This window comes from Mesoplodon mirus (genome assembly GCF_964341445.2).
Source record: "Mesoplodon mirus genome assembly, chromosome: 11".
Taxonomy (NCBI): domain Eukaryota; kingdom Metazoa; phylum Chordata; class Mammalia; order Artiodactyla; family Ziphiidae; genus Mesoplodon; species Mesoplodon mirus.
In genome coordinates this window covers 100,561,071-100,586,686 of record NC_138987.1, presented here as the reverse complement: position 1 = coordinate 100,586,686, position 25,616 = coordinate 100,561,071, and the positions used below count along the sequence as shown (strand labels likewise).

At 45.7% G+C, this 25,616-nt stretch overlaps 2 protein-coding genes across 42 annotated transcripts in view; one reads left to right on the top strand and one right to left on the bottom strand.

Moving 5' to 3' along the window:
* The window catches only part of RAD52 (RAD52 homolog, DNA repair protein), a 56,535-nt gene extending 39,712 nt beyond the window's left edge, over nucleotides 1-16,823 (top strand). For 16 of the 22 annotated variants that reach the window (XM_082635286.1, XM_082635285.1, XM_082635272.1 and 13 more), the window contains 10 exons: nucleotides 862-963; nucleotides 1,547-1,640; nucleotides 1,823-1,950; nucleotides 3,726-3,844; nucleotides 4,703-4,778; nucleotides 13,627-13,850; nucleotides 13,989-14,134; nucleotides 15,456-15,527; nucleotides 15,871-16,086; nucleotides 16,540-16,823. In XM_082635286.1, the coding sequence (XP_082491412.1) occupies nucleotides 862-963; nucleotides 1,547-1,640; nucleotides 1,823-1,950; nucleotides 3,726-3,844; nucleotides 4,703-4,778; nucleotides 13,627-13,850; nucleotides 13,989-14,134; nucleotides 15,456-15,527; nucleotides 15,871-16,086; nucleotides 16,540-16,601 (1,239 nt within the window). In that variant the 3' untranslated portion in view covers nucleotides 16,602-16,823. Of the gene's footprint in view, nucleotides 1-861; nucleotides 964-1,546; nucleotides 1,641-1,822; nucleotides 1,951-3,725; nucleotides 3,845-4,702; nucleotides 4,779-13,626; nucleotides 13,851-13,988; nucleotides 14,135-15,455; nucleotides 15,528-15,870; nucleotides 16,087-16,539 lie in introns of those variants that run through there. The other 6 variants (XM_082635282.1, XM_082635281.1, XM_082635277.1 and 3 more) reach the window with 6 other exon arrangements.
* Nucleotides 16,824-17,977: 1,154 nt separating this feature from the next.
* The window catches only part of WNK1 (WNK lysine deficient protein kinase 1), a 135,790-nt gene continuing 128,151 nt past the window's right edge, over nucleotides 17,978-25,616 (bottom strand). For all 20 annotated transcript variants that reach the window (XM_082637093.1, XM_082637108.1, XM_082637104.1 and 17 more), the window contains 2 exons: nucleotides 21,284-21,471; nucleotides 17,978-20,865 (listed from right to left, as the gene is read on the bottom strand). In XM_082637093.1, the coding sequence (XP_082493219.1) occupies nucleotides 20,548-20,865; nucleotides 21,284-21,471 (506 nt within the window). In that variant the 3' untranslated portion in view covers nucleotides 17,978-20,547. The remainder of the gene's footprint in view (nucleotides 20,866-21,283; nucleotides 21,472-25,616) is intronic.

Sequence of the window (25,616 nt, the reverse complement as noted above, 5' to 3'; positions counted from 1 at the left end):
TGCTGTAACATTCAAAATGACACAGACTGTATGTAAAAAGTCTCACTATTTCCTATCACTCTTGTCCATATGTCACCCAGATCTCTTTTTTGGAGGCATCCAAGGTTTCTGGTGTTGTACTCTTTGTGGAGATGTTCTGTGCATATAAGGGAGATTCTTGCTTTGTCCCCCCAAATTCTATCTTTGTCTTACCAGAAATCTATTTGTGTGTACTTATTCCATTTAAATAGGGCAAGGGGAAAAGTACTGAGGGGATGAAAATCTAAACAAGTAGGAGTGTATTTCTCTATGTGTAGGATGGGACATTGTTGGGCTAGAGAAGAGGACAAATGGAAGCAAGGCTTCCTGTCATGTTTTCTCCTCTCCTACTCCCTTGCCTATATACATGTCATATAGACTCCGAGGAGGGAAGTTCCAGTTTCCCAGTTCTGGCTCGAGAAAGTTTTGTAGGGATGGTAACATATTAATAACATCTAAGGCAGTGGTTTTCAAAATGTGGTCCAGTGACCCCTGGGGGTCCACAAGGCCTTTCAGAGTCTGTGATATCAAGATTATTTTCATAATAATACTAAAATACTCTGTGCCTTATTCACTCTCATTCTTTCATGAGTGAGGGTGGAGTTTTCCAGAGACCGTATAGCATGTGCTGATACCATTGCTCTGATGGTTACTGGAATGTGTGCCTGCAGAGTTTCTCATTTTTAATTCCTAGTATTGATAGATATAACCCACATAAACAAAAGCTCATAGGATCCTCAGTACTTTTGAAGAGCGTAAAGGGGTCTGGAGACCAGAAAGTTGGAGACTTGCTGATAAGGAATGGTGGAAATGTCAGTTTAATTTTCCCTTTCTGGATTACAGTACCAATACACAGCAGAAGAGTACCAGGCCATCCAGAATGCTCTGAGGCAGAGGCTGGGCCCAGAATACATAAGTAGCCGCATGGCTGGAGGAGGCCAGAAGGTAAGAGTTTACATGCCTGAAAAGTGGGCGCCCACAGTGCTGACCATTTCCATGAACTTGCCAACTCCCTCTCTGATCCTCATGGATTCAGAAGGTCTCTCATTCACTGTTAGTGGATGTTTATTTGTGTCTTTGGGCGGGGATGGGTTCCAGCCTTCACTGTCATCTGCAGTGGCCCAAGCATGGCCTGGCCCAAGACACTAGTTCTAATTGGCTCCTCTGGAAGATCTTTGAATTAAGTTCACTGAGAAATTCTCTGGAATGTTTAAGGGTGGTTTTGCCAAAAAAGCTGGTAAGGAATAAATTAATTTTTTTTTTTTTTTTGCGGTACACGGGCCTCTCACTGCTGTGGCTTCTCCTGTTGCGGAGCACAGGCTCTGGACGCGCAGGCTCAGCGGCCTTGGCTCACTGGCCCAGCCGCTCCGCAGCACGTGGGATCTTCCCAGACCCGGGCATGAACCCGCGTCCCCGGACTCTCAACCACTGCGCCACCAGGGAAGCCCAGATTAAGTAAATTTTGATCTACATTTAAGTATGGCAAGGAATTTTAACAAGCTTTTTTTTCTTCTTTAAATTTTTCCAGGTGTGTTACATCGAGGGTCACAGGGTAATTAATCTGGCCAATGAGATGTTTGGGTACAATGGCTGGGCACACTCTATCACACAACAGAACGTGGGTGAGTATGCTTCCTGGCAGTGGCTGCTTCTTCGTTTCCCTTCGTTGGCATTGGCTGACTTCTGGCAGGAGTGTTTTGTAGGCAAGGACCTAGGGAAGGTGTGCTCAGTCGCCAGCAGGAGGAATACAGGTGAGGCACAGGGATCAGTATCCTCTTCAACTGGTTCTCTTTCCCACTCCTAGATTTTGTTGACCTTAACAATGGCAAGTTCTACGTGGGCGTCTGTGCATTTGTGAGAGTCCAGCTGAAGGTGAGGGTGATGGAGGGGACGTGCTGCCTGCAGGCACGGGGCAGGTGGGAGAGTGAGCAGGTACGGAGGCCTCGGGACCCAGAGAGGGGGTGGGGTTGTTCAGACATCCTCCCTCATGTGCCCCTAAGAGAATTTTGAGGAACTCTGTTCTCTTGCACGTTTTTAAGTTGACTCAGTTTTCACCATATATATAAACAGTTGTAAGGGTGTATTTTTTGGCATATTGTAAAATTTTACATTCTAAAATAAATCTGTTACATCTTTTTAACACATACCAATGTATTCTAAATACCATAGAGGATTAAATGCTGTCATCCAATTAAAAAAATACATGCGCAAGCTATTTTTCTTTTTCTTTCTTTCTTTTTAAATACTTACTTATTTATTTGGTTGCACTGGGTCTTAGTTGTGTCGTGCAGGGTCTTTAGCTGCGCACGCAGGATCTAGTTCCCCAACCAGGGATTGAACCTGGACCCCCTGCGTTGGGCGCATGGAGCCTTAACCACTGGACCACCAGGGAAGTCCCTATTTTTCCTTTTTTTTTTTTTTTTTTTTTTTTTTTTTTTTTTGCGGTATGCGGGCCTCTCACTGTTGTGGCCTCTCCCGTTGCGGAGCACAGGCTCCGGATGCGCAGGCCCAGCGGCCATGGCTCACGGGCCCAGCCGCTCCGCGGCATATGGGATCCTCCCAGACCGGGGCACGAACCCGTATCCCCTGCATCGGCAGGCAGACTCTCAACCACTGCGCCACCAGGGAGGCCCTATTTTTCCTTTTTTTGAGCAAGTTATTCTTCGGTCATCAGGCATCTTACGTTGTTTCTTCTTGAACACGTATTTCCATTCCATTTCCCCTCTGGCTTTTATCCTAATATAAGATATATGATTGAAAACCTTTTATTAATGATAATCTTATTATACTTCTGTGTGTGTGTGTGTGTGTGTGTGTGTGTATGTAAAAATTTTAGGGGATAAATTTCCAGTGACCTTAAGGCTCTAACTATTGAGAAATTTCTTCTGGATTGAGTTACTATTGATATTACAGGTACTGTTAATACACAATTTAGTCAGTTGTGTTTATGTTGAAGAGACAACATAACTACATCAAAATATTTATATTTAATAAAATTTTATGGAAAATGCATTTCTTGATAAGATGGATGAGCTGTTTGTTTTCTATTCAGTTAGTTTGTATATCCATAATTAATACTACTTATTCCTAGGCTAAACATTTAGCATTAATTCTATTCTGACTTATTTTTATAAATACTACCGAGAACCTTATTCACATAAACAAACTGAGAATGAATGAGTTTCGTTACAGTGTCATTCATTTCTTTGACTCCTGAGTTACCTATCAGAAATCACAATGCTATCATCAAACATTATACTCAGCTCTGTCAGCCAACAGCTTGATCAGGCCCACCTTCACTTTTGGTAGAAGCCGAGAAACAGGTACCACCTGACTTGTGAGAGGATTTGCTGTCCAGTCGTTAGAATCTGTTAAATATAATATTTCAAATTTTTGGTTTGGTGCCCCAGAGGTTCTCATAGTGTGGGTAATGTGTCTTAGTAAGATGTGAGGCGGGTCAGGTGTGTGCCTGGTTATGTGAAGAGGAAGGAGAATTGTCTTGCACTTGGAGCATAGGCACATCTCTAGGCAGATCCGGTCCAGGAAGTAGCCCTGGAAATGGACTCTGGCAACTCCGCCTGTGTTCCAGGCCCTGGGCTCTGTCCAGCCAGTCTGAACACTGACGCTTGAGGAAGAGGAGAGCTCTGCAGCCAGGGACGGGGCTGCAGCTCCTCACGTTGGACCCTGAACTCCTTTTCTGTCCCCAGGATGGTTCGTATCATGAGGATGTGGGCTATGGTGTCAGCGAGGGCCTCAAGTCCAAAGCCTTGTCTTTGGAGAAGGCGAGGAAGGAGGCAGTGACCGATGGGCTGAAGCGAGCACTGAGGTAGGCAGATCCTGTTCTTCTCAGCTCTGGGTAATAACATCCACGTGGTTCAGAAGTCGAAATAACATAAGTCTTCCTCCCACCCTTGGCCCTGTGCAGCCTGTTTTCCTGCTCTCTTCTGTCTTTCCCCAGTGCTTCTTTATGCTGAGGGCCCACTTTTGGGGGAATAAGTGACAGAATCCTGTGTTCTCTGTTCTGTACTTGACCTTGCCTTCCCCACCCCTCTCATCAGCAGTGTGTCTTGGAGACCTTTCCACACGAGCACATAGGTTGTTTCCTCATTCTCTTTAATACACCTACACAGTTCTTCATTATGTATATGTAACATAGTTAACTTCGTTTCATAAACCAGGGTTTTTAACCTTTTTTTGGGTCATAGATGCCTTTGAGAATTGAATTACCAGAAAAATACATGTAAAACATGCACTAAAAATGGGCAGTACCATAACCCATGGGGGAATCCAGCTATCCCAAGTAAAGAACTTTGGTCCTGGAGGTTTGTGCCCCTAAAGTGTGCGTGCTCACTATTACTGGGGAATTGGAGCAGTCCTTGGGAGACATTCTCTGCTGTGGAATTTGTGTTCCGCGTTGGGAGGTATAGCTAGTGGGATTTTGTGCGTGCTTGCTCAGCCTTCCTGTGCTCACTGCCCGTCCCGAGGGCAGGGGTTTGTGACTGTTGTGCTCACTGCTGTATTCTCAGAACCTGATGCAGATGCGTAATGAACATTTTTGAATGCTTATCAGAGTCCATTTCCTCTGCTGTGTTGAGAAGCAGCTTGTACAAAGGGTGTAGTTCTGTCCTCTGATATTTACATATAACGTTCTCAACCCCGTTCCCCTTTTTTTTCTTACCCTTAGAAGTTTCGGGAATGCACTTGGAAATTGTATTCTGGACAAAGACTATCTGAGGTCACTAAACAAGCTTCCACACCAGGTATGTTAGAAGTGGTGGAATGGAATGCGTTGCAGTAAAGGTGAAACTGATGATGCTTTTGTGTCATGAGTGAGTATTTGGTGATGGAGAGAGAAAAAGTGAAGACTTGGCTGGCATGTATTTCAGACAACTTTGAACATAAGAGCCAGCAGGAACCAATTACCGTAATGTACCCATGAGGAAATTGAAGCCTGGAGCATTTGTGTTACTTGTCTCTTATGTAGAGAGAACCGTGCTTGGCAGTGGTCTGTGAGGCAGAAGGAGCTCAGATCCCTTGCAGCACCACTGCCATTTCTTACGAACACTCAGAGCCTCACCCGTTCAACCTTCCTGCTCTTCCTTAGCTCGGGTGTCTTTAAGGTTTAGCTCTCCCTTGTTTCTGTACTTGCGTGTCATGTGATCTGTGCATTTGCCTTCGGAGAATGGGGTCTGGAGTTTAGCATGCCTGGGCCAGTCAGGCTCTGGAGCATTCCTGTTGCCTGGTGCAGTGTGGCTGCTTCGCCTGTGGTTCTTTGGGTCCCTGCAGTGCCACCACCCTGGGCAGCCTTCCCTCTCTGGTACTTGAGGGCTTCTTTTTCTTGTGCTGCCCCTAAGAGAGGTGTGTGTCAATTGGCAGCTGTCAAAACTCCATTTCTTGGGGCTTCCCTGGTGGCGCAGTGGTTGAGAGTCCGCCTGCCGATGCAGGGGACACGGGCTCGTGCCCCGGTCCGGGAAGATCCCACATGCCGCGGAGCGGCTGGGCCCGTGAGCCATGGCCGCTGGGCCTGCGCGTCCGGAGCCTGTGCTCCGCAACGGGAGAGGCCACAACAGTGAGAGGCCCGCGTACCGCAAAAAAACCCAAAAAACAAAAAAACTCCATTTCTTTCCTTTTTCTAAATCCTTTTTACATACTATTGGACTCACTTTGCTAATATTTTGTTGAGGATTTCTGCTATATTTATGAGGGATATTGTAGTTTTCTTTTTTTAAAACATTGTGGTAAAAAACACATAACATGAAAATTACCATTTTAACCATTTTTAAGTGTACAGTTCAGTAGGGAAACACATCCCCAGAACTTACAACATGGAAACCTCTGCACCCGTAAACTCCCCGTTACCCCTCCTTCAGCCCCTGGCAACCACCATCCTGCTTTCTGTTTCTATGCCTTTGACTGTTTTCAGTACCTCATGTAAGTGCAGTCGTACAGTTGATGTCTTTCTGTGACTGGCTCTGTTACTCAGGATGACGTCCCCAAAGTTCATCTGTGTTGTAGCAGGTGTCAGAAGTTCCTCCCTTTCTAAGGCTGAGTAACGCTCCATTGTATGTGTGTATCACATTTTCTCTGTCCCTTCATCCACCAATGGATATGTGGGTTGCTTCCATCTCAGGCTGTTGCGAATACGGCTGTAATGACCATAGATGTGCAAATACGTCTTGAGGACTCTGTTTTCAGTTATTTTGGACATATATCCAGCAGTCGGGTTGCTGGATCGTATGGTGGGTTTTTTTTAATTTTTTTGAGGAACTTCCATACTGTTTTCTATGATGGCTGCACTATTTTGCAGCTCAGCCAACAGTGCACAAGGGTTCTGATTTCTCCACATCCTTGCCAACATGTGTTGTTTTCTGCTTTTTCGATAGTAGCTATCCTAATGGGTGTGATTTGCATTTCTCTGATGATTAGTGATGTTGAACATCTTTTCATGTGCTTATTGCCCATTTGTGTATCATCTTTGGAGAAATGTCTGCTCAGGTTCTTTGCCCATTTTTTAATTGGGCTATTTGATTTATTTGTTGTCAAGTTGTAGGAGTTCTTTATATTATTCTGGCTATTAACTCCTTATGAGAGATATGATTGCAAAGTTTTTTCCCATTCCATAGCTTGCCTTTTAAGTTTGATATAGCTCCATTTGTGTATTTTTGCTTTTTTTGTTGCATTTTGGTGTCATATCCAAGAAATCATTGCCAAATTCAATGTCATGAAGTTTTTCTTCCCCTGTGTTTTCTTCTTTGAGTTTTATAGTTTTGGGTCTTATATTTAGGTATTTAATCTATCTTTTTTTTTTTTTTTTTTTTTTTTTTTTTTTCGGTACGCGGGCCTCTCACTGCTGTGGCCTCTCCCGTTGCGGAGCACAGGCTCCGGACGCGCAGGCCCAGCGGCCATGGCCCACGGGCCCAGCCGCTCCGCGGCATATGGGATCCTCCCGGACCGGGGCACGAACCCGTATCCCCCGCATCGGCAGGCGGACTCCCAACCACTGCGCCACCAGGGAGGCCCGATTTAATCTATCTTGAATTTATTTTTGTATATGATGTAAGATACAGGTCTAACTTCATTCTTTTGCATGTGGATATTCAGTTTTTCCAGCGTCATTTGTTGAAGAGACTCCTTTCCCCATTGTGTAGTCTTGGCACGCTTGCTAAAGATCATTTGGTCATACGTGAGGATTTATCTCTGGGCTTTCTGTATTATTACATTGACCTACACACCTGCCTTTATGGCAGTATCATACTGTTTTGATTACTGAAGCTTTGTAATATGTTTGGAAACCAGGAGGTCCTCCAATTTTGTTCCTTTTTTTTTTCAAAATTATTTTTGCTATTTGAGGTCCCTTGAGATTCTTTATACATTTTAAGATGAATTTTTTTATTTATGCAAAAAATGCTATTGGAATTTTGATAGGGATTACACTGAATCTGTAGACCACTTTGGTAGTATGCATATCTTAACAATATTAAGTCTTCCAGTTCATGAACATGGGAAGTCTTTCCATCTATTTGTGCCTTCTTTAATTTCTTTCAGCAATGTTTCATAGTTTTCAGTGTACAAGTCTTTCACCTTGGTTAGGTTTATTCCGAAGTATTTTATTCTTTTTCATGCTATTGTAAATGGAATTGTTGTCTTAATTTTGATTGTTCATTATTAGTGTATAGAGACACGACTGTTATTTATGTGGATTTTGTATCCTGAAACTTTGCTGAATTTGTTTATTAATTCTGACAGGGTTTTTTTGTTGAGTCTTTAGGGTTTTCTACATAGAAGATCAAGTAATCTGCAACCAGAGATAACTTTACTTCTTCCTTTCCAATTTGGATTCCTTTTTTTCCCTTGCCTAATTGCTCTGGCTAGGACTTCCAATATGTTAAGAAGTAGTGAGAGTGGGCATCCTTGCCTTGTTCCTGATCTTCCAGGAAAAGCTTTCAGTCTTCACCATTGAGTATGATGTTAACTGTAGGCTTTTCGTATATGGCCTTTATTATGTTGAGGTTGTTTCCTTCTGTTCCTAATTTGTTGAATGTTTTTATCATGAAATAAATATTGAATCTTGTCAGACATTTTTTTTGCATCAATTTAGATGAACAGGTGGTTTTGTTATGGATCACATTGATTGATTTGTGTATGTCGAACCATCTTTGCATTTCAAGAATAAACCTCTCTTGGTCATGGTGTATAATACTTTTAATGTGCTGTTAAATTTGGTGAGCTGGTATTTCATTGAGGATTTTTGCATCAATATTCATCAGGGATATTGGTCTATAGTTTTCTTGTAGTGTCTTTTTTTCCACCCTCCTCTTATAGTGTTTTTGCCTGGCTTTGGTATCAGAATAATGCTGGCCTCACAGAATGAACTTGGAAGTGTTCCCTCCTTTTCAGTTTTTTGGAAGGGTTTGACGGTTGGTGTTAATTCTTTAAATGTTTGGTAGAATTTTCCAGTGAAGCCATTTAGTCCTGGGCTTTTTTTGTTGTTGTTATTAGGTTTTTGTTTACTAAAACACTCTTCTACTAGTTACTGGTCTATTTCTGTTTCTTCATGATTCAGTCTTGGTAGGTTGTGTGTTTTAGGAATGTATCCATTTCTTCTAGGCTATCTGATTTGTTGGTGTACAGCTGTTCATAGTATTCTCATCATCTTTTTTTTTTTTTTGCGGTACGCGGGCTTCTCACCGCTGCGGCCTCTCCCGCTGCGGAGCACAGGCTCCGGACGCGCAGGCTCAGCGGCCATGGCTCTCGGGCCCAGCCGCTCCGCGGCATGTGGGATCTTCCCGGACCGGGGCACGAACCCGCGTCCCCTGCATCGGCCGGCGGACTCTCCACCACTGCGCCACCAGGGAAGCCCTGCCCTGTGCTCTATTTCCTATCTTCCCTAGCTTGTGTCAGCTAGGAACTTCCCGGTTAGTACTGCTTTTGCTGCATATGTAAGTTTTGGTATGCTGTGTTTTCATTTTCATTTGTCTCAAGATATTTTCTAATTTCCCTTGTGATTTATTTGACCCGTTGGTTGTCTTAAGAAAGTACTAATTTCCACGTTTGTGAATTTTCCATTTTTCCTTCTGCCATTGATTTCCAGTTTCATTCCATTGTGATCAGCAAAGATACTTTTTGTATAATTTCTGCCTTCTTCAATTTAAGACTTGTTTTGTAGCCTAACGTGTGGTCTCTCCTGGAGAATATTCCATTTGTACTTGAGGAGAATGTATATTGTGCTGTTGCTGGGTGGAATATTCTATGTCTTAGGTCCATATGGTCTGTAGTTTTCAAATCTTCTGTTTTCTTATTGACCTTCTGTTTGGTTCTGTCTGTTACTGAAAGCAGGGTACTGAAGTCTTCTACTATTATTGTCTTGCTGTGTATTTCTCCCTTCAAATCTGTCAAAGTTTGCTTTACATATTTAGGAGCTCTGATGTTTGGTATATAAGTATTTATAGTTGTTATAGCTTCACAGTTAATTGACCCTTTTATTATTATAGAATGTCCTCTTTTGTCTCTTGTAACAGTTTTTGACGTAAAGTCTATTTTTTCTTATATTACTATAGCCTCCCCTGCTCCCTTTTGGGTGCCATTTACATGGAATATCTTTTTCCATCCTTTCACCTTCAGCCTGTGTTATGTCTTTAGATCTGAAGTGAGTCTAATGTAGGAAGTATGTAGTTGTATCTTGTTTTTTGAATCCATCCAGCCAATCTATGGCTTTTGGTTGGGGAGTTTGATCCATTTACCTTTATTATTGACAGGGAAGGGCTTAGTATTGTCATTTTGTTAATCGTTGTCTGTATGTCCTGTAGCTTAGCTTTTTTTTTTGTCCCTTCTTTCCTCTCTTACTGCTGTCCTTTGTGTTGTGTTGATTATTTTGGTAGTAACATGATTTGATTCCCTTCTTGTTTACTTTTGTGTATATCCTATAGATATTTATAGATATTTCTGGGCTCTCTATTCTGTTCCATTGATCTATGTCTGTTTTTGTGCCAATACCATTCTGTTAATTACTAGAGCTTTGTAAGGTAGTTTGAAATCAGGAGGTGTGATGCCTCCAGCTTTGTTCTTCTTTCTCAGGATTGCTTTGGTTATTCAGGGTCTTTTGTGGTTCCATACAAATTTTAGGATTGTTTGTTCTATTTGTGTGAAAAATGCCTTTGGAATTTTGATATGGATTGCATTGAATTTGTAGATGGCTTTGGGTATAGACATTTTCATAATATTGACTTGCAATTCATGAGTGTGGAATATCTTTCCATTTATTTGTATCCACCTCTTTCAGTGTCTTCTAGTTTTCTGAGTACAGGTCTTTCATCTCTTTGGTTAAATTTATTCCCAGGTGTTTCTTTTTGATGCAATTGTAAATAGGATTGTTTTCTTAATTTCTCTTTCTGATAGTTCATCGTACTGTCTTTGACTTTTGACATTTTGATTACAATATGCCTTGTTCTCTTTGGGCTCATCCTAGATGTAGTTCTTTGAGCTTCTTGAATTTATACATCTTTTCTTTCCTCAGATTTTGGAAGTTTTTCACCAGTAATTCATTTCTCTTTGTTGATACTCTCATTTTGTATATACATCATCATTTTCCTGATTTCTTCGAGCTGTCTGTCTGTGATCTCCTAGTTCACTGAGCATCCTTGAGTTATTTTAGTTTCTTTGTCAGGCAGCTCATAGCTCTTCATTTCTTCAGGGTGAGTTTTTTGAGTTTCATTTTGTTCCTTTAATTGGGCCATGTCTGTTTCTTTATATGTGATCTTTTGCTGAGATTTGGGCATTTGAAAAAACCACCACCTCTCCCAGTCTTTCTGTACTGGCTTTGTGCAGGGGAAGATCTGTGCCAGTCAGCCCAGCTGGAGGTTCTAGGACCTCTCAGGTCTTTTAGTCTCCTGCTTCTTCTGGCATCCGACTGCAGAACTGCAGCTCTTATGTGCTGTGGCGCTCACCTGTTTTTAGTGACTTTCAAACTCTGCTCCCGATTCTGTCAGCATTTTGTCAGGTGAGACAGAAACCAGTGCCTTGGGCAGCCTCCAGACAAGCCCCGTAACTTCAGATGCACAGTCCACTCTTTTGTTTCCGCCCAGAGGGAAGCGCCCCAGTGTGGGAGGTTTCCTCTGCTTGTACTGCTCTGTGCCAGACAGGGGCAGGGGCACGGCCGTGGGCGGGCAGGCACGCAGCACGCCGTGCACTTGGCTCCCTCGTTTGCTGGAACCTCGTCTTGGTTTTGTGTCGGCCTGAGTGCTGTAGCCTGTCATGTGGCCACTGGGGTCCGTACAGAGGCATCGGGTCTGTGTACTGCTGTCAGCGTGGTGTCTCTGAGAGAGACTTGGAGCCTCTGGTCTGCCGTGTGCTGACGTCACTCTCCATTGCTTCGTCACTTTTTTCTTTCAATGAATGTTTTAAACCAAGTGCAACATATATATAGAAAACGGCATACATCATAATGGCACAGCCTGATGAATGTTTAGAAGTGAACACTGCTATGTTTTACAAACCAGACAGGGAAACAGAATATTATCAGCACTCCAGGGCCCCATTTTGCCCCCTCCCACTCACTACCTTGATTTTATCTTTTCAAAAGTAACTACTGTTCTGACTTCTAGTCTCAGATTTATTCCTGTTTTTGAACTTTCTATAATGGGATTGTACAGTTTATGCTTTACAAACAGTGACTGAAGTATTTAAAAGTACATATAGACATGCAGACAATGCACACGTCATAAATGTTCAGCTTGATGAATTCTAAGACCAGACACACCTACATAACCGGCATCTGAGTCACGGTGGAGCATCCCCGTGTCCCAGAATGTCTCGATTGTGTGTCCCTTGCAGTTGCTGCCGAGGCCTCCCCTTCTCCTCATTACCGAGGAAAACCACTTTTGACAACACAGGTTAGTGTTGACTGTTCTGTACTTTTTGGGGTCAAATCGTTTAACTGTTTTGTGTCTGGCTTTCCTTCCACACGTGCGTGGGATTCACTCTTAACTGCATGTAGTGGCATTTCCAGTGCTGTATCTTCTCTGTTGCACGAGTCTACCACAGTTGACTTTCCCAGACTGACTTGACAGACGTTTGCGGTTTTCATAGCCTTTGGTTGTGTTGGATACAGGGCTGCCGTCAGCGTTTGGGTGCGCCTCTCGCTGCACACACTCACCCATTTACCTTGGGAACTGCTGGCTCGGCTCAGAGGGCTGGGCATATGCCTAGTTTTAGTAGATTCTTCCAGTTTCCAGTATGGTTGTACTAACTCACACTCCCACCTGGCAGTGTATGAGTTCCAATTATTCTATACATTCAATAGCACTTAGCATCATCAGTCTTTTAAAATTTTTTCAGTGCTCATTTTTTCCCCCCGTTTCTTTTATTGTGGTAAAACATACATAACACAATGTACCATCTTAGACATTGTAAGGGTACAGTTCAGGGGTACTAAATACATTCATAATGTGGGATACTCATCACCACCATCTATCTCTGTAGCTCTTTTCTAACTGAAACTCTAGACCCGTTAAACATGACGCCAGCACCCCTCTCCACACAGCCCTGGGCACCATCTACTTTGTCTCTTTGGTCTGGCTACTCTAAGGGCCTCATGTCAGTGGAGTCATCTCTTGCCTGTCCTTTTGTGACTGGCCTGTTTGACTGAGGAGAATGTCCTCAAGGTTCATCCATGTCATAGCATAAACTCATTTCTCTTTTTTTTTCTTTCTTTTTTGGCAGTACCATGCGGCCTGCAGGATGATCTCAGTTCCCTGGCCAGGGATTGAATGAACCTGGCCACGGCAATGAAAGCCCAGAATCCTAACCACTAGGCCACCAGGGAACTCCCCGCATAAGCTCATTTCTGTTTATTTTTTTATTTTTATTTTTTTGCGGTACACGGGCCTCTCACTGTTGTGGCCTCTCACTGTTGTGGCCTCTCCTGTTGCGGAGCACAGGCTCCGGATGCGCAGGCCCAGCGGCCATGGCTCACGGGCCCAGCCGCTCCGCGGCATGTGGGATCTTCCCGGACCGGGGCACGAACCCGTGTCCCCTGCATCGGCAGGCGGACTCTCAACCACTGCGCCACCAGGGAAGCCCTGTTTAACTTATTTACTTCTCAATGTCAGTACGAAATTTCACAGTATAATTTTCATTTTCATGTTATCTTTATCCAAAATGTAGTCATCTCAATCCCTCATATTCCTTTATTCTATCAGCATCATATTATTAATTGAGAGAGGAGCTCTCCCAAGTGAAAAATCTCTGGGTTTCTGTAGTGTGATGATGTGTGATCATTTCCATTAAAAAAAAAAGTAGACAGCATCAGATCCGGTTGCCAAGAAAAGATTCAAATTAGATTTTACAGAGCATTTGCCCTAAATAAAAACTGAAGTATGATTCCTTCTTATCAAAACTTCATTAATACATAATGGCATAGGTGGAAAATGAAATTGTTTTATTCCTCCTATAATTAAAATGACTTGAACTGATGGATCCCTTGTCCCAGCTCCTTAGGACCTAGAAGGAATGGTGGATAGAGGATCGTGAAATGCCATTTTTCAGGTATCCAGGTCCTTGAGGAGGGGGAAGAGCAGTTGGAAGAAGTTTTCTCCCTTTTTCCCTCATTAGCCGCCTCTTGAAGTGGACTTAACTAAAGCGAAGAGACAAGACTTTGAACCATCTGTGGAACAAGCCAGATATAGCAGCTGCCGACAGAACCTGACTCTGGGACCCCCCAAACCACAGGAGGTGACGTCCCCTTGCAGACCAAGCCACCACGTTGTGATACAGGGGATGAGGACAGCAGCTCCGGGTGCAGGCCGCGTGCCCTCCCCGCCCCTGCTCCTTCCCAGGTGTCTCCCCCCGCCTCCCACTCCTGCCTTCACTTCAGAGCCAGCACACTGGCTGGCCCGTGTGCTCCCTTGGGAACTGTGTGTTGCTGCTCACCAGTTAACTCAGGAACTCACCTCCCTGTTGCTCTCCTGATGCAGAAGCCCGACCTCCGCTGCCACAGAGAGCGATGCCACGTACCAGCGGAAGCTCCGGCAAAGACAGCTGCAGCAGCGGTTCCGGGAGCAGATGGAGAAACAGCAGCAGGAACCCCCGTCTGGCCCACCCGCCGAGAAGCAGGGTCCTGGTGAGAGGACAGAGCACGGGCTCTGGGGGCGACCCTGCTCCCCCGACTCTGCAGCAGGTCGGGTCTGCACACAGCACAGAGGCGGCTACGGGCTCAAACCGTCACGTCCTGCCTTGCGTTGCCCCATGACTGAAGGAAGACACTGGTCTTTTGGGGGAAGGAGGCGGGCCCTGACATAACCTGGAACTAGATGTCTCAGGGGACAGAGCTTTTTTTTTTTTTTTTTTTTTTTTTTTTTAACTTTTGGCTGCGTTGGGTCTTTGTTGCTGTGCACGGGGGCTTTCTGTAGCTGTGGCGAGCGGGGGCTACTCTTCGTTGCAGTGTGCGGGCTCATTGCAGTGGCTTCTCTTGTTGCAGAGCACGGGCTCTAGTAGTTGTGGCATGTGGGCTCAGTAGTTGTGGCTCGCGGGCTCTAGAGTGCAGTCTCAGTAGTTGTGGTGCATGGGCATTGTTGCTTCGCGGCATGTGGGATCTTCCTGGACCGGGCTTGAACCCGTGTCCCTTCCACTGGCAGGTGGATTCTTAACCACTGCACCCCCAGGGAAGCCCCTGAGCTGTCTCTGAACATAGAGCAAAGTTGGGTTTGAAGAGAATGAGTTTCTGGCAATTCCTTATCCCTGAACTTTTTATTTCAGAGTCCAGGTTCAGTGGGAGTAGTAGATACAGATTTTCTTGGAGTCTTTCTCAGAGACTAGAAACAAAGAAAGACCAAGTGGATTTTTGCCCAGCTTCTCCCTAAAAATTACGAAGAAGGTTCAGAGGACTTGCTTCATGTTTAGTTCTTTATAATTCCCCTCAGCACTACTGGCAGGCTGAGGTTAATGTAGGGAAAAAACCCAAAAAACTTACTGTGCTGGGGATGCTCTTAATAAGAATTATTATTCTAGGTCTTTAGCTTCCAAACCATTGCAGAAGCTCTGGGGGTCAGGGGTGGAGGAGGAGTCATCTCCAGGACTTCCCCCACCCCGAATCACACAGTCATCATCTTGGTTTTACATATTCATTTCTGCTTAAGATTTTGTTTGAACAAGGGTTATAGCTTCAAATAGTAAAAATTGGACAAGACGGCTTACAATAACTCTTCTGTTTCTGCTGCTAAAGGAGAAACAAACTTCTCAGGTCTTTTTCACAGTTTGATGAGAAGAAAGAATATAGTATCGTCAGTCCTATTTTACATAGATCTGTAGGTAGGACCAGGATGCAGGGTCCCGAGTTCTACTGCTGGCCGTGCCGACGAGTGTAACCCCAGGCGGCTTGGCACACACTTCCAAGGCTGCCCCTGGCCCAGCTTGGTTACGTGGTTTTGTCTTTTCTCTTGCAGCAGCGCTGCCACCGGTGCCACCTGCCGGAGCTGCTGCTTCAGAGCCGCTCACCCAGACGGACGTGTTTCCAGGTCAGGAGGGCTAAAGGAATGACTTCAGTCCTAATCAGTAAATACCTATCAAGTGCCTGTAAGTTACTGTGCTGTATACTTGCCGTGCTCACAAATACATTTCAAAACAGGCATGTAAAATATCTTCATTTCCATTGGTTTTGTAGAAAGTGCTGATAGCACATACGCAGCTCCTCCGCTGTCGGGACCCGAGAGAGGCTTTGGTGTACTTTCACGGGTCGGGGAAAGAAATCCCCAACGCCGTCGTATAGAGCGCTCATGATACGGCCTTTCTCACGACCTGTTATTTGTCCAGCACCTCGTTTGTTGATGCTGCATTTGCTTGTGACCTCTGTCCTTGCAGACAGTCTTGAAATGTGGTACGTGGCTCTAGATGCAGGGGACAGTGTGGTCAAGCCCTTGTCTAAACCAGAACCGCCACAGACCCCTGCCGCCTCCGTCCTGCAGAACGAGATGGAGACCTGGAACAGGACCCCACAGAGCCTTTGCCACCAGAATCCACAGGCAAAATCCGGACCCTGGCACCTTCAAACTTACAACCTTAACCAACACGTAACAGGTAGCAAAGTGTTTTAGGAACAGAAATGGAAGGGAGAACCTGGGTATAATTCTATGAATCGTAAAGAAAGAATGACATTCCGTTTTAAGAAGTTGGAGGGGACTCATGCCAGACCAGTAGCAGTCTAAGAAAATGGAGTGTAACTGGATTAAGAGTCGCAAGTCTTCCTTGGGGTCCTGACCTGAGGTGCAGCTCTTTCTAGCTGATAGTAGTGGGACACTGAAGCATGGCTGCATTAAGAGCTTTCCTCTTAAAAGCAGGCCTGTCATGATCTCTACTGCAGCTTGGTCTAGTGTTAACAGTGGGACCTGTCCCCCTCATAACAATTTTCATTCTTGGCCTTTAGTTTAAAGTAGGACAGTTAACTAATACGATTCAAAAGTTATTAGCTGTCAGTTTATTCCTTATTTTTAAATCATGGCAGCTGTATGTGAACAATCTTCTCTTCCATAGGAGACTGTGATTCATATAGGAAGAACCAGGACACGAAGAAAAGGAAATTGGATCCATCTTGACCAAGGCTCCGTTCACCTCACTGGATTCTGTCACACAGAGACTTTCAAAAACTGCTTCTTGGTCATGAAATGACTCATCATTCCTAGGGAATGAGCTTTACCTCTGGGGATTTACCTTGCTTCATGCTCAACTTCACCAGAGGATTTCACTATTGGAACCTGACGCAGATCAAGCTGGGCAGGTTGGGAAGCCCTGCGGAGATTAAACAAACAAACACCTTTTCTTTGGCTCTTCACTATTTATTCCTAAGCTTTTATGTTAATAAAGGTAGAAATTCTAGGAATCACAGTGGCCACCTTCCCCACGCACCAACCTCGACAGCGGGCCTGCGCTTTGTCACTCTGTGTGACCTCTGACCCCTTTTGCTGCCACTCATCTACAACAATCTGTCATTTACAGGCTCATCATGAAACTAATTCCATTTTTTCCTAATAAGGAAATAATCTAAGACCAAAGAAAAGGCATTTTAAGAAAGCAAAATAAAATCCTACTTTGTAACAAAATAACAGACATACCTCTTTTTATTGCACTTTGCAGATTTTTTTTTTTTTTTTTTTATTAACAAATTGAAGGTTTTTGGCAACCCTGTGTTGAGCATTTTCCCAACAGCATTTTAAAGTATATATTGTTTTAGGGACTTCCCTGGTGGTCCAGTGGTTAAGACTCCACACTCCCAAGGCAGGGGTCCCGGGTTCGATCCATGGCCAGGGAACTAGATCCCGCATGCCACCACTAAGACCCGGTGCAGCCAAGTAAATAAATAAATATTTTTTAAATATATTCTTAAAAAAAGGGTATATATTGTTTTAGATATAATGCTATTCCAGACATAACAGGCTACAGTGTAAACGTTTATACGTACTGGAAAACCACAAAAATCTGCATGACATAAGCAACTGTTTAGCTATTTCGGATGTGCGATTATCACCCACCTTAACATAAATTCTTTTAGTGTTTAGATGTTTCATAATCCTTTCCCCCAACTAATGTGTGCGCAGTTTTACTTTTTAAGGGCATTTTGGGCTGGGCCTTGTACCCAGTCTTGAGTTTGTTGGAGCACAGGCCCATCTGTGGGAAGCTGTGCCCCTAGGCCACCGCCGCACCTCTGGAAGACGAGCAGGCGGCTTTCCCCGACCTCCCTCCACCTCACCTGAGCTGCACAGCTTTGGGCATAGATTCATCTTCTGATTTTCATATCCTTACCATGGTCTTCAGAAAATATATCTTGCCTGTCTGCAGCATCTTAGTTCAGGTCAGAACTGCTGTTAAAAAAAAAGGTCCTGGAAATAGGAATCCAGTTATAAATTGCACACAAGTCAAATCAGAGCTAATGAGATCACGAAAAAGACGTGTGCTGAAAATGAAACCCCACAGCTCAAGAAAAGCAAGTTTGGTTTATTTGAATGGTTTCATCTACAACGGTAACAAACGGAAGCAGAAAGCGCGACCCCCGGGGTTTATCCCAAACTCACGGGTTGACGGGCTGCCGAGAATCCCCGAGGTTTGAATTTAGTCTTTTTTTTTTTTAACAGTGTACATTGTTAAATAATGTAAGGAAAACATTTATAATTCAGAAAGAATTTTTTTAATGTGGAAAAAGATACTCAAAGTGTACTATTAACACAAAAATAATTTAAACAGTTCAGTAGCACTAGGTTCATTCCTCTAGGCTTCAGTTATTTCATCCACAGGAGGGGGAAAAAAATCAACAGTAAATAAAAGCAGTTCTTACTTTCCACCTGTGAATGAAGAGATCTCAAAATGATTAAACCAAAGAAACCAAATAGTCACGTGCTGCACTCCGGCTCCCCTTTCCTCTGCTGCGGAGCCCTGCCTCCTTGCCCAGGGGTCCGTCCCCCACTTCCTTGGCGCTTCTTGTTCTCTCCTTACTCTTGTCATCTCCCGAGGATTATAAGCAGGAGAAAAAGTAAGTAAACAGTTTCAAAGCAAAGCCTGCCCTTTTCATTTCTACCTTCCTAAAACCTTCAGCTCTCATTTGCATCTTTGGGGTCTCGGCTAACTTAATAAAGAAAATGACCAACGGAGGACAGGACAGCCATCCAGGCTCTTCCTGTCATGGGGATTCCTGGGATGTGCCACTGAGGTGGGTAAGAGGTTGGAAATAGGTCAGTTTCCCAGCTCAAGAGTCAAGACAAGAAGCACCCCAAAATTAAGAGTCCAGGCTTCTTTCCCCACCTTCTGGGAGAACAGAGATCCCAAACTCAGGCAATGAGGAGAGTATTTCCTGAAAGTTCTGAAAGTAACAGAACTGCCCATTACAACTAGGCACAGCACTAAATAATACTGGTTGGTTGCAGTTATTATTACTTCAGGGGAATATCTGTTTACAGAGAACGTGAGAACATCAGCTGTAATTCTAGAAATAAGGTGGCGCAAGAGATTATGATCCTGCAACCATTTGGACATTATATAGGAAGTGGGTAGGAATAAGCATTCTTTCCTACGATGCTTAATTCAGATGTGGGTCCACTTTCCACAAACTACAGTACCCCAAGCTGAGAAATACACGGTACATTTGCACCAAGAGGGAAGCAATCCAAATGATTTTTCTTAGAACAACTTCCTCCATCTGTGACATTTCACTATCACATTTCCCAGCTTAAAACCTAGCGCCGCCCCCCACCCACCCCCACCCCGTGCCCTTCCCTTTATATTCAGCCATTTCTTCCAGGTCTCCTCTGCTCAAGCCCAGCTCAGGTAAGTAAGGCTTATGGCAGCCACTGGCCAAGCATCACCTATCTTCAAAACAAGTCTGTTCTCCCATCCTGTAGTCTTTCTTTTTCTTTCATCACTTACCGCATACCACGCTCAACACTGCCCGAGTTTGTGACAACCCCCTCCTCACCCGTCCTGAAACAGAGTTTTCTGCTTGTAACCACTACTGTCAACTTCTCACCTGCTCATCTGACACCTGCTCTAGACAAAATTGTTGAATGACTGGAAAAAAAATACTCTTTCCATTTCCTTATTGCATAATCCACTGCTAGGTCACATGGACCCAAGGTCTCCTTCCACACGCCCTTTTGCTGACTGGGGTCTGATGAGAAGTTGATGTTAACGGCAGAAGCAATAGAAGTCCAAGGCACTAAAACATCCAGCAAGCAATACTGGGAGAACAGAAGTATTCAAGTACAGTAATTTATACAATTTTACATTCACATTTATTTACCTAATACAATGGAAATACAAAGGAGAAAGTAAAGTCTCAACAGGTAAAGGACAGAGCTAGCTTTTTTCAACTTTTTAAACCTTTCATATCTTACTCTTAAAACTACTGTTGTCCAACAACATTTATATATCACAGTGTTTCCACATCAAAACTGATGGCAAAGTTACATGTCCGCAGGGAACTTAATTTTTTTTTTTTTCCTAATGGCTAATGCTGCAGTCAAAGCTGCGAATATCATTTGCTTAAAGCACTAATGACCTATTGTAAGAAAGGGTTGAAACCTCCGTCCCCTGGTGTTTTCACTGGGTTCTAAAGATTGGCTGGGGTGGGGACAGGGTAGGAGAGAGCCCAATAGTTTAATTTTTTGTCTTGCGGTTTGGGGTGGGTACCAAGATTAAGAGCCCCACTACTAGAGAACACAGATGGGCTTTGCTTTTCCACTGAGCTCTCTAGAAGCTTTCTGATCAACACGATTCTCTTTCCGAGTGCTCACCGTTGGGGAGAGATAACAGCATACACACAAGAAGCCTGCTCTTTCTTTCCTTCTCATCCCACTCCATAAACGGTGAAAGCAGAGGGAGACTCTCCACTCTGAGGGCTCTAAGCGGTATTAAACATATTCCTGTCTGGCAAGAAATAACCAGTTAAATGCAGTGCTAGTAGTTAGTATGTAGGCTACTTTCCCACCCCCCTCCCACCTGCCCCTCACCATTCCACCTCCTGCCCCCAAATCTACTCCGTTAACGCCTCTAGGTCTAAGTGGTCCTCAGGTTGGAACCTGGGGGGTTGCTGATGGACTTCTGCAAGTTGCTGATGTTGAAGTTCTGTAAGGAGGCAGTTCCCACAGGTTGGAACTGGCTAAGTGGCTGCGTTGCTGGGCCGCCCGTGCCGCTCCACTGCGTGCCAAAGGCGGGGGCTGGGAAACCGTACTGCTGTGGGGGGCCCATGGGCTTGGGGAAGTGGCCTAGAGAGGTAGCTGATGCTGCAGAGATGGGGGCGGAGCCACCCAGGGTTGAGGTCATGGAGACGCACAGCTGACCAGGTGCGGAGAACTTCCTTGCCATGCCAGGGCCCTGAGGAGAGAACAATGCCGGGTGAAGCTGGTGTGGGTGTGAAATGGGTGGAACTGAGACAGAATTCCAGAAGCGGGCTGCTCTCATCTTGCAGGGGACAGTGAAAACAACACCCAGCCAACCTTCCATCATAATTATTGGCTCTTTATATTTACCAAATACTTGTTCTGATTGGAGGTGGGTGGTGTCATGTGTGTGTAGTTCAGAGTGTGAAAGGAAAAGGGAAGAAAAAACTGGGCTGACCGATACAGAGCTCGGGATTCAGCGCAGGAAAACTAAAAGGGGACCTGGGTGTTTTTTGTCGTTTTTTGAAAATGTTAAAACTCATGAGCTACTGAAGAAGGTCCCTCACGTGAGTGAGACGCGTGCTCACTGATACTCTGATGGACCTGGAAAATGGCAAAAGGGGCAGACTGACCTCGTAACTCATGTGTCCTTTGCTTCCTCTCCTGCCTGAGAGATTCATGGCGTCTCGTGCCCAGTTGTCCACCAACTTGTGCAGGTCATCTGTGAACGTGCCCTTCCTGCTGGACGTCATGGCAGGAGGCTGAGCCTGGGCGGCCTGGCTGTTCACAGTTCCCCCAACGGTGTTTGTGCTGCTGGTCCCTAGAGTTAGAAGAAGCAACAGAGAACAACCATTAAAAGAGGCCTGGGTTGTAATTTCAGGGAGAGGAAAAACTTCCGAGGATGATGAATGGCAAACCACAGAATGGGGAAGATGAAGTGGGAAGCCATGCAAGAAAAGGAAGGTTCCAAGGTTCTCATGTAGCCAAATGCTCTGGCATCACAGGGTAATGAAAACAGGTTCTCTTCAGGAGCTCCAGACCAGGCTGAACGACTCCGGACAAGGGAACGCACAGAGGGCGGGGACCTCCTCCTGCCCGTTCTCATGGCATCCTGGAGCACGGACACTCGCTGCTGGGCCTCTATGCCCAGCATCACCTGGGGGAGAGGAGGGCTGTGCGGTGTGGCCAGTGAGCCTGGCTGCTCTAGAATGCTGCAGAACAGGGCAAGAGAAGGGGATCCCTGGAGCACTGGGCAGGGTTCATGGAGGAGTTAAAGGAACGCAAAGACAAGCCCCAGGAAAGATGGGCTCCCAAACCACGTGGGACCATCATGGTCTTCAGCCATTCTTTCACAGAAAGGGGCGACAAGAGAAAGCGTGCTCTGGTCGGAAACCTTTTTCACCTGGACCCATAAACATGAATTGTGGGAGTTAAGGCTTCAACGTCTCCCCATTTCCTTTGAGTAAAGAACCAGGAGCGCTCAGAAGGAAGGCTCTCTACGGTGTGCCTGAGTCTTTCAGCTCCAGGAAGGCATGGCTTCCCAAAGATGACCTCAGTTCCGCTGCTTCAAGGCCTCTACGGCCCCCACTCCCCAGAAGAGCAAGCACTCTCATGCGCGCCGGGCTGAGGCAGGGGTGCGGAGGGGGAGGACGCTTTGGGGCTGTGATGAAGGAATTCTATTTCTATGGTTCGATGAGAAAGAAAGGAGTCTGTGTCCTGCCTGATTTCGGCTCTGCTGGAGGGCACACTGGCGATTATTCGAAGAGGCGAGTTTTAGGGAAGAGGGAAAGAAGAGTCACGTCTTGTGTTTTCCCGTCACCCCCCACTTTCTTACCAGATCTCACATTTGCTGCACAATAAATGAAAGCTGCTGGGGTAGGCTGTGAGCCATCAGGACTTAAGATCCCCAAATACTGCCAGGGCTAGATATTTAAATACATGCATCTTCCTGCTTTCAAGATCCAAGCGGCACCAGAGCACAGCAGCACACCGGAAGCAACTCTGCCACGCAGAAGCCCCCTGTAATCCACTGCTGCTCTTGAGGTCAGTTTGCACCCTGCCACCCGGGAATGGCACACCGAGCACGCGTGTCCTAGAGGAACAGCTATTCTGAGGTGAAGCTGCAGAGTGAGAGCGGCACGTGCTTCTTATCACCAAGGCAAGACAACCCGGGACGGCTGCACGTGTTGTCAGCTCACGCTCAGTGCCCGCCAGAGCCACGGGGGCTGCTGCTACCACACACACCGTGTAAAGGGAAGAGTAAGCTCCCTGTGGAACAGGAGGCCCAGGTGCAAAGTGGAAAAGCACAGGAGACAACGTTCCTCGAACAGCAGCAGTGAGACAGCGCTGGGGTGGGAGGCGCAGGCAGCGAGGATGGCGGTCGTGCTAATGGCGAGAGCCCGAGAGCAAAGCACATCACATGCGTGAGGACCACCAGCCTCCTTGAATGACAGCTGCTTCGCGAGCTGGATGGCGAGTGAGACGATGGAAACAAAACATAATCACAAGTGAGCAGAGCTGTCAAAAGCCAAATTCAGAAGCTTGCAGAGCTGAGCACTGCTGGCCACAAACTGCTCGTGCTAGAACCACACCCTCTGGTCTCATGCCAGTCGCCGCTGATGCTGAGGTCCCTTTATGGCCTCATCTTGTTACACGACACTGGATTCTGAATGTGGGGTTTACACCACGGGGGAGAGTCGGCCTCACAGTTCACCTTCTCATTCTGGCTTCTGAAAATAGCTTTCCCATTAAAGGACACAGACAAACACACACATCCCTTTCTGACCAGGAATTAACTCCTGGGAAGAGATGACTTGGCTAATAAAACCCAGGAGAACGGGGAGTGTGTCTGGCCCACTGCAGCACTAAAGTGCTGGCGAGCGCTGGTAAAGCGGGTACTTCTGAGAACGCTGCTTGCCTTCCCGGGAGGATACTGACTATCCTTTGAACCGTTTTCAGTTCTGCTGAAAGCTCTACAAGTCATGCATCCTTTACCACCAGAAATTCACTTTGATGTTCTCCTGCCGTGATACACGCCCCCATCCCATCCCCGCCCCACCGCTGGATCCTAGTAACAACGCCTACTATGAACCACAGCTTACTGCCCAGTCTCCCAAGCACAGAGTTTTCTGGAGGGGCCTCTCGGAGGCTGCTGGGCTGCTGAACTGTCCTCGCTCTCACGAGAAGCCTCCTGTCTGCACGGAGTGTCCCTGTCCTCAGCAGCCCAGCAGCCGCTCCCACTGCGATGTGAGGGCCTGGGCTCTCACAGGCCGCGGTCCCGGTTGAATCCCCGTGGGCGCGTGGTGGCGGGCTCACGTTTCTGACTACAGGACTCTCTCCCAAGGAGCCAGGCCTCCCCGAGGCCCCTACGCACATCCGCAGGCGCTTCCACCCACAGCTGTCACAGAGCCGGGGCACGGGGCCGTCAATGAGAGCACTATGAGGCGACCTTGAATCTGGAAGGACAGCCAGTGGCGGCAACTGAGCATGTTAAAGACGACACCAGAAAAGGGTGCAGGACTAGCCGGACGGGAGCTGGGAGTCCGAAAGTCATGAGGCTTCGGGATTCAAAGACCTCAAGGGCAACAGGCTTTGCAATCAAGGGCCCGAAGTAACAGAAAGAAAGGATAATTACTACAGAGCTGGTTGCAAGGACAGACTTTTTTCACCATCTTCCCTGAAGCACAAAGAGAGAGCAATGTGTTAAAGATAAGGAAACATCAGTGTAAAATATTTAGAATCTCCAAACAGCACACAAAGTCCCAGCAAGAGAAAGCAGGAGGGGAGACAGACTGGAGGGACCCGGGAGCCCTGCCACAGATGCCATTCTGTATGATGGAACCTCCTGGCTGCTGGTTCCCGGCTGGCAGAAGTGAGTTTCCACACCCAGTCTTTGTACCTAGAAGAGCGATGCCCTGCACCAAGGTTCAGGATGAACCCCAGTCTCTCTCTGGGTCTCACTGCTTGAATTTCAAACACCCAAGCAGTCTCTCCACTGACCCTGTCCCCCACTCCTGCTTCTCTTGCTGGGTTGTTAACAAAGCACTCAATTAAATGCATTAACAATTCTACCACAGGAGGCTGACAGATGATACCATTGTTACAGTTTTAATTTAAATTGGCTAATACTCTATTTCCACATCCTAGACATACAATACTAACCCTATCCCTCCTAGAAAAATCTTTAAAAATATGTGGAAAACAAGCAACTTTTGAACATAAATAAAGCATTAAGCCAAGCCGTGCTTCCAAACCATTATCTATTTTGAAAGCATAGAGTAAAGCATCAGAGACTAGTTAAGACCCCATGCCTGTGAACCCCGGTTCTCTTTCCATATTTGCTTTTTGGTTTTTTTTTTTTTTTCTTTTGGCCTCGCTGTGCACCTTCCAGGATGGGATCTTAGTTCCCTGACCAGGGACTGAACCTGGGGCCACGGCAGTGAAATCGCCGAGTCCTAACCATGGGCCCTCCATATCTGCTTTAAACCTGCCTCTTGTGATTTGTTCATCAAGGCTTACGTGATGTACAGTGACATGCCTTCAACAGAGGTAGGGCCTCTCATTTTAAGACCCAAAAGGAAGTGATAAAATTTAATACTTCTAACCACTTTCACCTGAACAACAGTGTAATACCACCTACCTTTAAGAGTGTGATGAGAATTTACTGAATTATTTAATCTGAAGTGGTACCTGTCACACTACACTTCCTTCACAAAAAAGCCTTGGTTCTCTTTCTTCCCTCTTAGACATTTCAGGCTACCTAACACAGGCCTGACACATCACATTTTATTTCAAAACACTCGTCTCCTACTGTTAATGTCTTTTCCTCTTTCTAGCTGGACATATAAATTAAATGCTTACTTAAGTGTCAAGGAGCTAATATTCTTGGTCCAGCCTAGCCTTGCCAGAAAAGCTACTGATCTCAGTGCTCAAAAACCTACCATATTGGGGCTTCCCTTGTGGCGC